The following is a 15,859-nucleotide window of genomic DNA, read 5'->3' as shown; positions in this document are numbered from 1 at the left end:
AAGAAAATATTGAACACGTATTTTTTCCTTCCTTTCATAATTAAATAATAGCAGCGCTACATCAAGTTGAAATGGCGCGTGACGTCACGCCTAGGTAGATTATTTACCTATAAGTGACGTCACGCGACATTTCAACTCAATACGGACTAAATACAATTTCGAATTCATTACCGAGTCCACAATATTGTTATTTTATATAGTCTGGTCTGCAAGCACGTATAATTTTGTCCAATGACCCCAAGCTACCCATCCTTATCACTCGCGCGTAATTATGTTGCTATCGCGCTCGCACACTCACTGCGGGCGCCCGTCGCACAGTCGCGACAGCAATATGGGTCATTGGACAAAATTCTACGTGCTCACAGACCGGGCTTTAGATAAGTTATAAGAACTTTTTAGCGGCAGTACGAAATTCGCCAAAGTGACTGACATAGCCCGCAGAATTGCTAAAATCAAGTGGCAGTGGGCGGGGCACATAGCTCACAGAGACGATGGCCGTTGGGGCAGAAAAGTTCTCGAGTGGCGACCACGGGCTGGAAGACGAAGCGTGGGCAGGCCTCCTACTAGGTGGACCGACGATCTGGTGAAGGTCTCGGGAAGAACGCAGGCAGTGCAGGACCGTTTATTGTGGAAAACCTTGGGGGAGGCCTTTGTCCAGCAGTGGACGTCATTTGGCTGAAACGATGATCTATTGTGAATGAAGATGTATTTGCTCTTACTTGTAGATCGCTGGAGTTCTTTCAGTTCTACCAGTTCTATCAGTTCCCTCAGCCATTTCTTCGTCCGAAACCTCAAATTCTAGGTGGAAGCCCAAAGTGTTAGATAACGATGCTGATTGTGAGGCATTTTGACTCTGAAATATGAAGTACGTACATAAATAACATAACCCTCTTTTTGGCGCAGTCGGGTAAAAAATGTTAATTATTTTGTTTTTTAGGTGAAAAAGAATAAAAAAGGGGGGTGAGAATTAACTGAAAAACATGCGTGGGGATTATGGCAAAACCTTCCACTATAGTGGAGAAGGCTCATAGTAGTCCAGCAGTGGACTGTAAAGGGCTGTTGATGATGATGATGATGAAACATGCACGGTCTCACTTTTCATTTTTCTCTATACAAAAATTCCCTATTCAAAATGACGTAATACCAGGCATGTTCATCTCCGCGAGTTTACATCGAAAACAAAACACGCACGATGCCCCCCTACAGGATACTATTCGACAAGGCCTCACATACGAGCGAACATTGACTCACGCACGCGTATTCTTGTGTATGGTGGAAGAAAATAAAGAAAATGGTGTACTAAATACTGTGTAGTATTTAACTGCCTAAATAATAATAAAAACACAGAATGTACTTTTTTAAGTTGCCTCAAGACACTGAAAGGTAAATAAGCAGTTAATATTATTCATGATAATTCATGCTAAATCATGTATTTCCTCCGCCATTTTCCGCAGTTTGGCACCTCACGTCACATCATTTTACCGAAGTCAGCCCTATAGCTTCGGCGCAGTGCCGATCACTGACGTTTGTCAACAAAATGGTGCTTGACTCTTGAGACAGACTAAATTACACCACATTGAGCATACATTTTTTTAAATACCTTCCGAAGTAAAACTTCTGTACGTAGTACTTATTATTATTCTGTGGTAATACTCACAGCTGATTCGCCATCATTGTTAACAGCGGGTTTGCCCGAGTGTCCCGCGATGGCCATGACCCGTCTTCCATACGCACTCAAGCTGTCCATGCCTTCTGTTAGCATTTTCTTCTTGGTCTTACACTTCCAATCAACCCAGACCTTGGATAGAAGAGAATACAGTTGACAACAATTACTAGCTTAAGTGAAGTATTCACAAAAGATGCTTGCTTAAGTGAAGCAGCAAATCGAAGGCACAGCGTTGAATAGAGCTCTGGAGTTGGAACATAGACAGTGGGGATACAGTTCCCACATGCGTCAATGGAAACATAAACAGTGGGAATATAGTTCCCACCAGACACAGTGGGAACATAGATAGTGGGAATATACTTCCCGCCACAGACAGTGAGAATACAGTTCCCACCAACCAAAGACAGTGGGAATATAGTTCCCACCTGCGACAGTGGGGATACAGTTCCCACCTGCTCTAGCGGGAACATAGACAGTGGGAATATAGTTCCCACCTGCTCGAGTGGGAATATAGTTCCCAACCATTTTCCATTTTTCGGCGGGTTTGCGCTCGCCGGGAACGCTATTGAGTGTCGCGCTGAGTTCCGTCCACATGCGCTCAGTGGGAACATAGACAGTGGGAATATAGTTCCCGCCTGCTCGAGTGGGAATATAGTTCCCAGCACATCCTACACACCTTCTTCCACTTGTCGGCGGGTTTGCGCTTGCCGGAAACGCTATTGAGCGTCGCGCTGAGTTCCGTCCACATGCGCTCAGTGGGAACATAGACAGTGGGAATATAGTTCCCGCCTGCTCGAGTGAGAATATAGTTCCCAGCACAGACAGTAAGAACATAGACAGTGGGAATATAGTTCCCACCTGCGACAGTGGGAATATAGTTCCCACCAAACACAGTGGGAACATAGACAGTGGGAATATACTTCCCGCCACAGACAGTGAGAATACAGTTCCCACCTGCTCGAGTGGGAACATAGACAGTGGGAATATAGTTCCCACCAACCAAAGACAGAGGGAATATAGTTCCCACCTGCGACAGTGGGGATACAGTTCCCACCTGCTCGAGCGGGAACATAGACAGTGGGAATATAGTTCCCACCTGCTCGAGTGGGAATATAGTTCCCAACCTTTTTCCATTTGTCAGCGGGTTTGCGCTCGCCGGGAACGCCATTGAGCGTCGCGCTGAGTTCCGTCCACATCCGCTCAGCCCTCACGCGCCCTTCTGGCAGAGACAGAAGCGGGTCTTGCTTGTGCCAGTTGTTTGGCTCGCCGTGTCTGAAATAATATTTATTTATTTATTTAACATTTAATGCCATATAAGTTCTGCCCCCGATAAAAGAAAGGGCGTATCTAGCACCAAATCATAACGGAGATAACTTTCAAATAATTAATATCGAGAAAGTGTTCGATGCGCCTTTTTCACTATCCGGGACAGAATTAGTACTTATTGTCATAAGGCATTTTTTTCCCATTAACTCAAGGTTCAAGCCTTGTTTGAAATCCTCTAAACTAAAACTATTTTTTTTTATTTTATTTTATTGAGAAAACCAACAGCATATTTATAAAATTTTAACATACATAAAAACACACAACATGGCCAATAACACAATAATAATATGGTTTCCCTTAAATATTCGATATGTTTCAAATGAAATTGTCAAAAAATTGTTCTGGGTTCCTTATAAGCAACAGCACGGGAGGGTTTTTTTTTTCTGGCACGCACGTCTTGTGCATTTGCCAATGACGAGGTGTAAAGGTTGGGAAACGGATTTTAAAGGAAAATACCCGGGAAGAGGAGGGTGTTTGTGTAATATCTTTACCTTTCGAAGTACTTCAACATTACGCCAAGCTGTTCCACGCTCGATCGCGATCTCAATTCATGGCCCATCTTTCTGAAAAACATGAAAAAATTATCATCATCATCATCATCACTTCAGCTACAGGGCGTCCACTGCTGAACATAGGCCTCCCTCAATGACTTCCACATCGCCCGGTTGGTAGCGGCCTGCATCCAGCGCCTTCCTTACTATCTTTATGAGGTCGTCGGTCCACCTTGTGGGTAATCGTCTTACGCTGCGCTTCTGTCTTAATTTAATGTTTAATACGTATAAATATAATATTGCTCCTTACTTTGTTTCTCTTTCTTTCGTGCCATTTCCCTCCGTAACTTCTTCATCAGAGAGTTCAAAAGAATTCAAGAATTCCACTCTGACGAGATTCGTAGGTTGTGGTTTCTCCGTAGGTATAGTCTCCTAAAATGGGTTTAAAATATTAAATTCAAACTATTTACTAAAGCCCGGTCCGTGAGCACGTAGAATTTTGTCCAATGACCCTAAGCTACCCATCCTTATCGCTCGCGCGTAATTATATTGCTGTCGCGACTGTGAGACGGGCGCCCGCAGTGAGTGTGCGAGCGCGATAGCAACATAATTACGCGCGAGCGACAAGGATGGGTAGCTTAGGGTCATTGGACAAAATTCTACGTGCTCACGGACCAGACTATAGTCTGTAGTAAATGGGGAGTTAGAAGGAGATAAGGGGAAACGAAGGGAGTGAGGCGAAAGGAAGAGAGAAAGGAAACTGAGAAAGAGGGGAGAAAGGAGAAGGGGAAACGAAGGGAAATAAATAAATAAATATCCTTGGACATTTTACACTGCGCTTCTAGTCCCAAACTAAGCAAAGCTTGTAATATGGGTACTAGACAACGGATATAAACATACTTAAATACTTTTTTTTGTAAATACATAGAAAACACCCAGTCCAATCCAAACAAATATGTTCATGCACACAAATGTTTGTACTGAGCGGGAATCGAACCCGCTACCTCCGGAATAGTAGTCCGTTCCGAACCACTACACCAAACGGCCGACTAAACAACTAACTAACTTACACAAACTTCCCGTTCTTCAGTCACCGATTGGTCTTTGTTAATTAGTTCTTCTGTGTGGCCAATTATTTTTAACAATCTCTGCTCGAGCGAAGTCAAACTTGCCTTGTCGGTAGCTTGCAATTTTTGCTTCGTATGGTCCTTCCAAGTATGCCATACCTTGAATTTATAAGAATGACATTATAATAACACACACCATGATAGTAAACAAGAAGTTTAAGTCTAGCGCTAACTGAGTCAGGCCTGAGATGTAGAGGCTCCTTAAGAGCAAAATGACGATTTGTAAGAACTATTTATTAGTCTAAACAAATAAAGAAATTTTGACTTTGACTTTGACTTTGGTACGGTAGCGGCACGGGAGGGTGTTGTTGTGGCGTCAAACGTCACAGGACTATTCCCACCTCTCGTTCCCACCACTGCAACTCCTGTGTAGCCAGGATCTACAGCTTGACCGCCATAAAAACCCAACCAATGAAGGTCAAGTTTGTCCCGGGGGAAAGTTAAACTGTCATTGGACCCGCAACGAAATTAATCAGAAGAACATAGGAGGAGTTCGAAATTAAGGTTCGACTTCCCTCCATTGCAAAGCGGATGACAGGTGACAAACAAAGGTTTAACCTTTAAGAAAAGATTACGTCAAACGTCAGTGAGACTTCAGATGTGCTTTGACTTGTATGCTCAATTGCTCAGTCAGTCACGTCATAATATAATATGTCAATGTTATTCCGTGCACTGCCGCCCCAATACCTTAGGCACTACTACCACAGAATAATAATAAGTACTACGTACAGAAGTTTTACTTCGCGAAGGTATTTAAAAAAATGTATGCTCAATGTCATTAACAATATGGTGTAATTTAGCCTGTCTCAAGAGTCAAGCACCATTTTGTTGACAAACGTCAGTGATCGGCACTGCGCCGAAGCTATAGGGCTGACTTCGGTAAAATGATGTGACGTGAGGTGCCAAACTGCGGAAAATGGCGGAGGAAATACATGATTTAGCATGAATTATCATGAATAATATGAACTACTTATTTACCTCTCAGTGTCTTGAGGCAACTTAAATGTGAGGCCTTGTCGAATAGTATCCTGTAGGTGGGCCTTCGTGCGTGTTTTGTTTTCAATGTAAACTCGCGGAGATGAACAGGCCTGCTACTACTTATATACCTAGATATTAATGATGATAATGAATGATGATGATGATGATGATGAATGATGATGATAAAATTACATACCTGTTCCCACTGCTCCATATGTTTATTATAACCAGGTATGTCGTTCAACATGACAGTTAAAGTAGCCCATAGCTTCACGCGATTTGAACTGAACCACTTTGATGGGTCGCCTTTTCTGTATACAATAAATAGATCTATAGGTCTATAGTCTGCTTTGTGAGCACGTAGAATTTTGTCCAATGACCCCAAGCTACCCATCCTTATCGCTCACGCGTAATTATATTGCTGTCGCGACTGTGCGACGGGCGGCCACAGTGAGTGTGCGAGCGCGACAGCAACATAATTACGCGCGAGCGATAAGGATGGGTAGCTTGGGGTCATTGGACAAAATTCTACGTGCTCACAGACCGGGCTTTAGCACTTAACTCAGTGTCTGAGGTATGGGAGCGGCACGGGAGGGGTGGCATTGACGTGACAGACCATCATACAAACAGAGTAAATACAAATGAGTAGGTCATCTTCATAGAAACGCACCGAGCGCGGTTTGTATGGGAGCGCGCCAACACGTATGCGGCGCGCACGCACACACTGACAAAATTTAGCGTGGATATATTGGCGCGCTCACATACAAACCGCGCTCGGTGCGTTTCTATGAAGATGACCTACTCATTTGTATTTACTCTGATACAAATCTAGTCTCGCTGACATTTGACGTCAACAAAAACACCCTCCCGTGCCGCTCCCATACCTCAGACACTGCCTGAGTTATGCGCTAGTCCTATAATAATCAAAAAAATATTTAAAAAACAAGCAGTTTTGTAAACTTCTAGCGGACCCGGCGAACTTCGTAGCGCCTATGTTCAGCAGAAAAAAATGGATTCTAATGAAGAAAGATTTTTTTAAATCGTGCCAGTAGTTTCGGAGTCTATTCAATACAAACAAACAAATCTTTCTTCTTTATAATATTACTGGCTGTGCCCGCGAATACGTACGCATGAAAATAGATTGAATCATGCTCCGTCCCTATTGGCTGTAGGGTGCTGTTATATAAAGCCTTCCTTGATAAATGGGCTATCCAACACAAAAATATTTTTTCTGTAATTCCTGAGATTAGCGCGTTCAAACAAACTCTTTAGCTTTATTATATTATTATACTAGCTGTTCCTTCGACTTCGTACACGTGAAAATGGTTTGAATAATATTTTCCGTTTTTGAAACATTTTTCGTTACTGCTTCGACCCTATTGGCTGTAGGGTAATATTACTTATTTTAGGGTAGAGATTAGGGTAGATTACGTTCAACCAAACAAACTCCTCAGCATTATAATATTAGTTAGTAAGTATAGATAACTTGTAGTTAAGATAATTACCTTTCCATGAATTCCACCATTGCTAATAGCTGCTGGACGCTTGCTTTTAATAATTTCACCATTTCTTTTATTACTTTCTTTCTGAAATCAAAAAAAATATGGGAAACAAAAGATTATGTAATAAATAAAATAGATCAGACCAGTAGGTACATATTCTTGTAAAATTTTAGATTTCAGTATACTTGTCGCTTAATCGATTTATCCACCATCGATTTAATAATAAATAGGCTAGTTTCCTAAAAAAACTTTTAGTCCGTCAATTATTTATCAAAAACTGTTGGACACATATTTTTAATTATCAAACAAACAAGTAATTACGAAGTTACGGTGCATGACGACACAAAGTGCTACACTTTTAAGCACTCCTTGACGATGACGTCACGTGCCTTTTCTGTTAAACTTTAACGCTTTATATCTTTCAATTTCCATTGGTTTGAAAAAGTGAAACATACGTGTCGAGTATTTTTTGATAAGTTAACTGACGGACTTATTAAAACTCGTGCTATTTTTACCCAGGAAACATCCCTATTGTGCCAATGACTAATGTGCACAATATGGATAACTGAATCCCTATTACGCCAATCAAAAAGGAGACCGACAATAGTGACTGAGTTTCTTGCGCTGCTACTTCTCAGCACTGGCCCATTTATTGTCCCGAAGCAGTGGTAGGGTTAATACTGGGACGTGTAAAAGTGGTTTTTAAAAGCCTATTTGTAAATTAAATGAGTTTTACGAGTTTTTTTATGAGTTTTTAATCGATTTTTCAGCAACATTAATGGTTAGTAAAACCAATCTTTTCTTACTTTGTCTCCACGGCGCTTTTCTGCTCATCCGTCTTCGCTTCGTCCAGTAAAACTGATTCGAACACCACAGGAACTTCAACTGATGGCTGTGACTCGGAAGGTTCCTAAGAAATATTTTTTATTTGTAAAAAAATAAATAAATAACTACTTTTTAAAAAGCGCCATCTAGTCCCAAGCAAAACAACGCTTGTACTACGGGCATCACACAGCAGATATAAATAAATAAATAAAAATACTTGTATACAAAGTTATAACCGAGTCTTCCCGGTAAATAGTATAAGGACGCAGCTCACTTATCAACCCGGAAAGGGAACGTAACACGGGACTATTCCCACCTCTCGTTCCCACCGCTGCAACTCCTGTGTAGCCAGGATCTACAGCTTGACCGCCATAAAAACCCAACCAATGAAGGTCAAGTTTGTCCCGGGGGAAAGTTAAACTGTCATTGGACCCGCAACGAAATTAATCAGAAGAACATAGGAGAAGTTCGAAATTAAGGTTCGACTTCCCTCCATTGCAAAGCGGATGACAGGTGACAAAGGTTAAAATCTTTGTCCGCAAGGGATCGTAACAGTGTCAACTCGAGACGATCAATATTCTATATTCTCTTTGTATCAACTCGGAAAGGGATCAACACCGTATCGCCTTTCGCGCGCTGTCAACCGCGAGGCGAGGCGTTTACGTTACGGTGCAGTTAAGTGTGCGTATGTAGTAGTATGGACTTTCATACAAAATTATCTTTATTTGTATAGATAGACTAAATAAATTAGTACCTACTTACAAATCGTCAAATGCTCTTAAGGAGCCTATACATGTCTCATTCTTTTTTTTGCCCTACCAGCGCTTCGAGACAAACATTTGGCAACAAAGAATACGGACCGCCTCGAGTTGATACGGTTACGATCCCTTTCCGGGTTGATAAGTGTGCTACGTCCTTAAAGTTTGACGCGAGCGAAACCTCGGTTAAAAGCTGTACTATCCGTTCGCGCTAAGTTTGCCGGTCCGTGGAATGCGCGTCCCCTCACCCAACCGCGATTAAACGCAATTAGTTAGTGATTAAACGCAATTAATGTGTCTTATTTTACGCAAATACACAATTTTTATCAATAATAATAAATAAAAAATATTTTAAATATAGTTTGTTAAAGTTATACAGGGTGTTAGGTAAATGGGTATATGAGCCGACACTAGCCCATGTTAACATGATCATATAAATGGTATGGTGAAGTCAGAAAATTGATATCTTCATTTTAATTATTTTAATTTTCATACAAATCGGATTTTATAAAATGTATTTTGTATGAAAATTAAAAAAATTAAAATGATGATATCAAATTTCTGACTTCACCATACCATTTATATGACCATGTTAACATGGGCTAGTGTCGGCTCATATACCCATTTACCTAACACCCTGTAGATGCTTTCTTTCGAGTGACGTCATATCGCCAGCGGCAAACTTAAAGCAAACGGATAGTAGACTCGTAGTAAAGTTAAATAAGTTTTAATTAATTTTATTAGGTTTTACTCACGCCATCTGCCGGCTGGTCGTCCAAACTAGGCGTTAGACCCCGCCCACTCTCAGAGGCGTTTTCACCCAAGAATTCTTTAATTGCCTTGAAATAATAAATAATAAAAGTATAAAAAGTAAGCTCAAAGTCCGGTCGCCCAGCAGATAGAATTTCGTCCAATGACCCCAAGCTACCCATCCTTTTCGCTCGCACACTCACTGCGGTCGCCCGTCGCACAGTCGCGACAGCAATATAATTACGCGCGAGCGATAAGGATGGGTAGCTTGGGGTCATTGGACGAAATTCTATCTGCTCGGCGACCGACTTTTATTTAGGTGAGTTTATTTATTTAGTCACGGATACTTGTCAAAATGTTTGTAAGAATGCACAAAAAATGTGCTGTGCTGGTACAACAGGTTGTGTCATTAACTTTTTATTATGCGCAAATTGTTAAATTCGCAAAATGTCAAGTTTTAAAAATGTCTTTAAATTACGGTTTTATGGTTTCATATTTAAAAAACACCTTAACATTTTAATGATTGAAAGTTCTGCCAATTAATTACTTGACTTTTATTATTAAACCTAAACAACTGGACATTTTTAAAACTTGACATTTTGCGAATTTGACAATTTGCGCATTTGACATTTTGCGAATTTGGCAATTTGTGAATTTGGCAGATTGCGACCGCTTGACAATTTGCGAATTTGACAATTTGCGCATAAAGGAACTTTTTGGTCACTTTGAGTGTCACGAACTATTTGACTGTACGGAACCCTGAAAATTAATACTCACAGCAATTTGTTCTTCGGATTTTGCCTCGAGTTTTTTCTTGGCTTTAGCTAACACGGCGACCAATCGTCTCTCGTACGAGCTCAAGTTTTCGTGCCCTGAATTTTGCAACTTCTTCTTCGTTTTAGACTTCCAGTCGACCCACGTCTGAAACCAATAAAATAATTTTAAAAAAACTGTTACAATTATAGGTCTCAGTACTAACTCAGTCAGTGCCTGAGGTATGGGAGCGGCGCGGGAGTGTTTTTGTAACGTCAAACGTCAGCGAGACTTCAGGTCTTTTTCAGATTTGTATGCTGTGCCTCTGAGATGCTCTGCCTCTGGGCTTCGGCGTTTTTCAGTGTACTGGCTCGCCGTGTCTTGAAAATAAGTCTTATATAGTATTAATTTAATAGAGTTAGTTTTTAACAAAACTTATGTATAGCCCACTAGCTTTCCGTCCGCGGCTTCGCCCGCGTGGAATTTCGTTTGTTAAATTTTACTGAATTTTCTTTGCTATAAACCTCACGGAGCCCGAGACCTTTCCAACGAATGCAAAATCGTGGAAATCGGTTCGTGCGTTCTGGAGTTATAGCGTCAGGAAGGAAAACCCGACTTATTTTTATATAGTAGATAAGTTTTGCTACAAAAGCAACCCATACGACAACACAATCACATACGAGTATTAGAATTTCGTCCAATCGCACACTCACTGCGGCCGCCCGTCGCACAGTCACGACAGCAATATAATTACGCGCGAGCGATAAGGATGGGTAGGTTGGGGTCATTGAACGAAATTCTATCTGCTCGGCGGCCGGACTTTAGCTCGGTCGGGAAATAAATGACAATATAAATATTTTTGTCATTAAAAATACCAAAATAATATTACTGTACTATTCCCACCTCTCGTTCCCACTGCTGCAGCACCTGTGTAGCCAGGATCTACAGCTTGACCGCCAATAACCCAACCAGTGAAGGTTAAGTTTGTCCCGGGGGAAAGTTAAACTGTCATTGGACCCGCAACGAAATTAATCAGAAGAAAATACGAGGAGTTAGAAGCAAGAACTCTTCCAGAACAAGCTACATATGTAGAAAAGCAGCAAGGGACGTCCACCTACAAGGTGGACCGACGACATCGTAAAGGTAGCAGGGAAGCGCTGGACGCAGGCCGCTACCAATCGATCAACGTGGAAAGCTTTGGGGGAGGCCTATGTTCAGCAGTGGACGTCCTATGGCTGAAATGATGATGATGATGATGATGATGAAATTCAAATTTGTAATTAAAAAATATCAAACTAATATGAACAATACCTTCTTCCACTTGTCAATGGTCTTCCTATTACCAATGGCGTTCAAAGCGTCCGTCAAATCGATCCACATCTGATCGGTCTTCACGCGCCGCGCGACCGCCGTGTTTACGGTGTGACGGCGGAAACGAACGAACGAACGAACGAACGATTTACTTTTTTTTATCCACAACGAGGAAGCTCTTGGCCTGTATCTCAGCTGATGGTAAGTGACGATCAAGCCGAAGGTGGAAGCGAGCTTCACCCGGAATCCTCAACCACGGAGGAACTGGCTATCTTACCTCTAACTGCCGGAACACAACAATGCTGTTAACATTGTTGTTATGGCGACAGACTTGTAAGATGGTGGTAGCTAGCAGGCGGACTTAGAACAAGCCCTGCCACCAACCAAACCGAACTACAATAACTGTTCCACTGACGTATCCTTTTTAGAACCCGGTCGAGCTAACTGCGCACTTGGCGACCGTGACGTCACATCTCCGCTCTTTTACGAACGCCGGACGGGGTGAGAGAGGGGAGGTGTGCGGATGAGTGCGAGGAAGTCGCAGCAGCTAAAGTCCGGTCGCCGAGCACATAGAATTTCGTCCAATGACCCCAAGCTACCCATCCTTATCGCTCGCGCGTAATTATATTGCTGTCGCGACTGCGCGACGGGCGGCCGCAGTGAGTGTGCGAGCGATAAGGATGGGTAGCTTGGGGTCATTGGACGAATTTCTATCTGCTGGCGACCGGACTTTAGCTCGGTCGGGAAATAAATGACAAATATAAATACCTTCTTCCACTTGCCAATGGTCTTCCTATTGCCAATGGCGTTCAAAGCGTCCGTCAGATCGATCCACATCTGATCGGCCTTCAAACGCCGCGCGAGCACCGTGTCGGCGGCGGTCGAGCCAGTGTGGCGGCTCCAGTGGACCGGGTCGCCGTGCCTTGGAAACAAACCTTATGTAATGAGGGCTATCGTTTTTATACTTAACAGTTGGCACCCCTGGCGATTGACAGGACCTTACTCTACAGTGGCGCCATCTTGATGAGTGCAAATGCGATAGTCCTCCTACCACTTTAGCGCTCACAAGTTGGCGCCACTGTCTTCGCTACTAGCAAGTGACAGGACCTTACTCTACAGTGGCGGTAACTGGTGAGCGCTAAAACGATAGCCCTGTAGTAGCAATAGGGGTGGTTTTGCTACAAATCTGATGGGCTATACAATCATAAATTACGCCAATGGATTTTGAACTTTGTATCTATACGTATAAGGCTCAAAGTCAATAGAACAGCCTTCACGCGCCGCGCGACCGCCGTGTTTACGGTGTAACGGCTACAGTGGACTGGGTCGCCGTGCCTTGGAAACATGCCTTATGTAATTGCAATAGGGTTGGTTTTGCAACAAATCTGATGGGCTATACAATCATAAATTACGGTAATGGATTTTGAACTTTGTATCTATACGTATAAGGCTCAAAGTCAATAGAACAGCCTTCACGCGCCGCGCGACCGCCATGTTTACTGTGTAACGGCTCCAGTGGACTGGGTCGCCGTGCCTTGGAAACAAGCCATATGCAGTTGAAATAAGGATTATTTTGCAGTGTGTAATATTTACGCGAATGTACTTTGAATTTTGTGTCTTTAGGCCTGGTTTCCACCAAGGCGGAACGGAGTGTAAAAGAGTTTTGAACAACCAATTAAACAGCTCCGCGCCGCCGCCGCTGTCAATACAGACTTGACGGCCCGTCTCTTCTCCCATCCGCCTGGTGGAAACCAGGCCTTATGTAGTTGTAATTTTAGGGTTTGGGAAGACTCGACATTTTCTGATTTTCTAAGTCCCGGGACACGAGACAGCCTACGTTCAGGGGGGCTACTCTGAAACGCTGTTTACGTAGTTTCGGGTCTATCTGTCACCGTCACTCATGCTGACATCTCTCTTCGTGTGAGAGGGATGGCAACATTCGAAACTTCGAATAACGTTTTTCGGAGTAACCCCGCAGGCCCGGGACGCGGATCGAATCCGCTACTCTAGTTAAGCTTAGGCGCAGATCACCGACTATTAGTCGGCCGATAGTTGGACCCGATTTTAATTTGTATGAAGAATGACCGATACCAAATCGGTGTAATGTGCGCACTTTCATATATGTCTATACTGATTAACAGCCCGCCGACCTAACTATGTAATGTGCGCACATCTAACTGTTTCATTGTGTCTCCCGATCGTCACATATTACAATATGATGCTCAACCACAATAAGCTAAGGTGTTAGTGCTTCCTTCCGAGCGGGTGTTGTGCTCGGGGACCAAGGTCCAATTTACACCATCTTGGTTTTCCTATGTATGCTGGGCAGGGCAGAAAACTCCGCCACCGCGATGCAGGATTGTACGCGCGGTGGAGTCTGCCATAGTGAGATCGTAACAGCGCCATCTGTTGGTACAGATTGTAGTGGCGCATAGTAGATTTCGCCACAGGCCAACTAAAAGTCGGTGGTCTGCGACTTGCTAAGGCTAAGTTTGGCTAAGTTGACGTATTGTAGAGTTGTTATTTACCTGTCTATATACTGCAACAATAACTCCAACTGCTCTGCGGTGGGCCGAATTCTTGACAAATACCTAAAAGGAAACAAAAAAAACTAATAAAACTCATTTATTTAGGCTTTTAAAAAGCCATCGTGGCGTGCATTACATATTGTTAACCAGTGACCCGTCCCTGCTTCGCACAAGTACAATACTTAAAAACCTTCCTCTTGAATCACTATCTACTAAAAAAAACCACATCAAAATGTGTTGCGTAGTTTTAAAGATCTAAGCATACGTAGGGACAGACAGATTTTATTTTATTTTTCTTTACTCAAAACCACACAGATAGGAAAGCGACTTTGTTTGACAATATACTAGCTTTCCGCCCGCGTTGAATTTTGTCTTTCACAGAAAAACTTTATCGCGCGCGTCCCTGTTTCAGAAACCGGGATAAAAACTATCCTATGTCCTTTCCCGGGACTCAAACTATATCTATGCCAAATTTCATCAAAATCAGTTCAATGGTTTAGGCGTGAAAGCAAGACAGACAGACAGAGTTACTTTCGCATTTATAATATTAGTATATTATGTAGATTGTGATTACATACATTATTTTGTTTTCGCTCTCCGCCGCCGTGACTTCTTCATTAACCATTTCGCATTCCGACTCCGCTTGAAGATCGCTCGACTGTTGCGTGTCCATAGACTGGGAGTTTTTCTGCGAGGCATAGACAATATTAATACTTGGTGAAAGCAAAAATTCAATTAAGGTTTCTAAATAATAGTTAAAGGATATTCCAGGCTTGTGACACATGCTGAGTCGGAGACCTTTTGCTGCTGCAACTCTGCTCGCATTATTTTTTTCTATTGCATGTGCATGTTAAATATTATAACTTTGTCAACAATTTTATGTAAGTGTGCAGCAAGTAAAGGTTTACTTACTTACTATATTGACCTACGAAATTATTGATTAAATTTTTCAATATTCATGAGTTTATATTCCAGATTATTAATTTATTTTTAAAAAATCTAGATTAGTTGCTCTTTGAAAATCACGAAATTTTTGTATGGAAAAATGAAAAAGAAGAAACAATCCTAATACTCACACCTAGTACCTGCTCCTCTCCCGTCATATCGTTATTGGTTAAACTAAAAACAAATAAATATGTGTCTAAATACAATGCATCACGGTTCAATTTGGCAAGTTTACATGTGTTTTAGAAGTAACATGTGAGAGTTGTAATTTTGAAATCGCTTCACGGAGCGAAGTACTCGTAGCTACACCGAAACTCCAGAGCGAATCGATTACAACTGTCACTTTGTTTTGTCTAGGGGGACCGATCGTAATTTTCGATTTAGATTCGTCGTAGACTACAGACTTGTCGATCGATAGTTTAATCGGGTTATTAATCAGTACGAACAAGTATAAGCCTAGGCGCAGACCACCAACTTTGAGTCGGCCGATAGTTGGATCGGGCTGTTGATCAGTATGGGCATGTATGAAAGTGCGCACATTACACCGATTTGGTATCGGCAGATTCTCCATACAAATTAGAATCGGGCCCAACTATCGGCCGACTATAAGTCTGTAGGTCTTAAGGGAGTCTTACGACCGTATTCACAAATATTACTATGAGGTCTCACAGTGCGCGTGGACGCACAGGGTGACACACGAACCAATACAGAGCTCTATTCAACGCTGTGCGTTTGGCTCATCACTTAAGCAAGCATCATTTGTGAATACAGGCATTAGTTTTCTGTGGCCTAATTCACGTATGAAAACTTCAACGACATGCAAGCGATTTGTCACTTTTCGAATTCATATTAATCGCCCGATTTTGTTTCGATTTCGTTTTTATCCGTATTCGATCGTG

At 42.3% G+C, this 15,859-nt stretch overlaps 1 protein-coding gene across 1 annotated transcript in view; it reads right to left on the bottom strand.

Moving 5' to 3' along the window:
* LOC135085395 (uncharacterized) overlaps positions 1 to 15,859 on the bottom strand; it is a 61,016-nt gene that overhangs the window by 35,503 nt on the left and 9,654 nt on the right. Inside the window, exons 9-23 of the mRNA XM_063980178.1 lie at positions 15,092 to 15,134; positions 14,594 to 14,703; positions 14,016 to 14,078; positions 12,256 to 12,409; positions 10,201 to 10,344; positions 9,429 to 9,512; positions 7,897 to 8,000; positions 7,094 to 7,174; positions 5,785 to 5,899; positions 4,554 to 4,709; positions 3,794 to 3,915; positions 3,484 to 3,555; positions 2,791 to 2,938; positions 1,658 to 1,798; positions 720 to 853 (exon numbers count right to left, since the gene is read on the bottom strand). Coding sequence (XP_063836248.1) covers positions 720 to 853; positions 1,658 to 1,798; positions 2,791 to 2,938; positions 3,484 to 3,555; positions 3,794 to 3,915; positions 4,554 to 4,709; positions 5,785 to 5,899; positions 7,094 to 7,174; positions 7,897 to 8,000; positions 9,429 to 9,512; positions 10,201 to 10,344; positions 12,256 to 12,409; positions 14,016 to 14,078; positions 14,594 to 14,703; positions 15,092 to 15,134 — 1,671 coding nt within the window. The remainder of the gene's footprint in view (positions 1 to 719; positions 854 to 1,657; positions 1,799 to 2,790; positions 2,939 to 3,483; positions 3,556 to 3,793; positions 3,916 to 4,553; positions 4,710 to 5,784; positions 5,900 to 7,093; positions 7,175 to 7,896; positions 8,001 to 9,428; positions 9,513 to 10,200; positions 10,345 to 12,255; positions 12,410 to 14,015; positions 14,079 to 14,593; positions 14,704 to 15,091; positions 15,135 to 15,859) is intronic.

This window comes from Ostrinia nubilalis, chromosome 28 (genome assembly GCF_963855985.1).
Source record: "Ostrinia nubilalis chromosome 28, ilOstNubi1.1, whole genome shotgun sequence".
In the NCBI taxonomy this organism is placed as follows: domain Eukaryota; kingdom Metazoa; phylum Arthropoda; class Insecta; order Lepidoptera; family Crambidae; genus Ostrinia; species Ostrinia nubilalis.
Note: the sequence above shows the minus strand (reverse complement) of the source record. Positions and strands in the feature narration are given on the sequence as shown.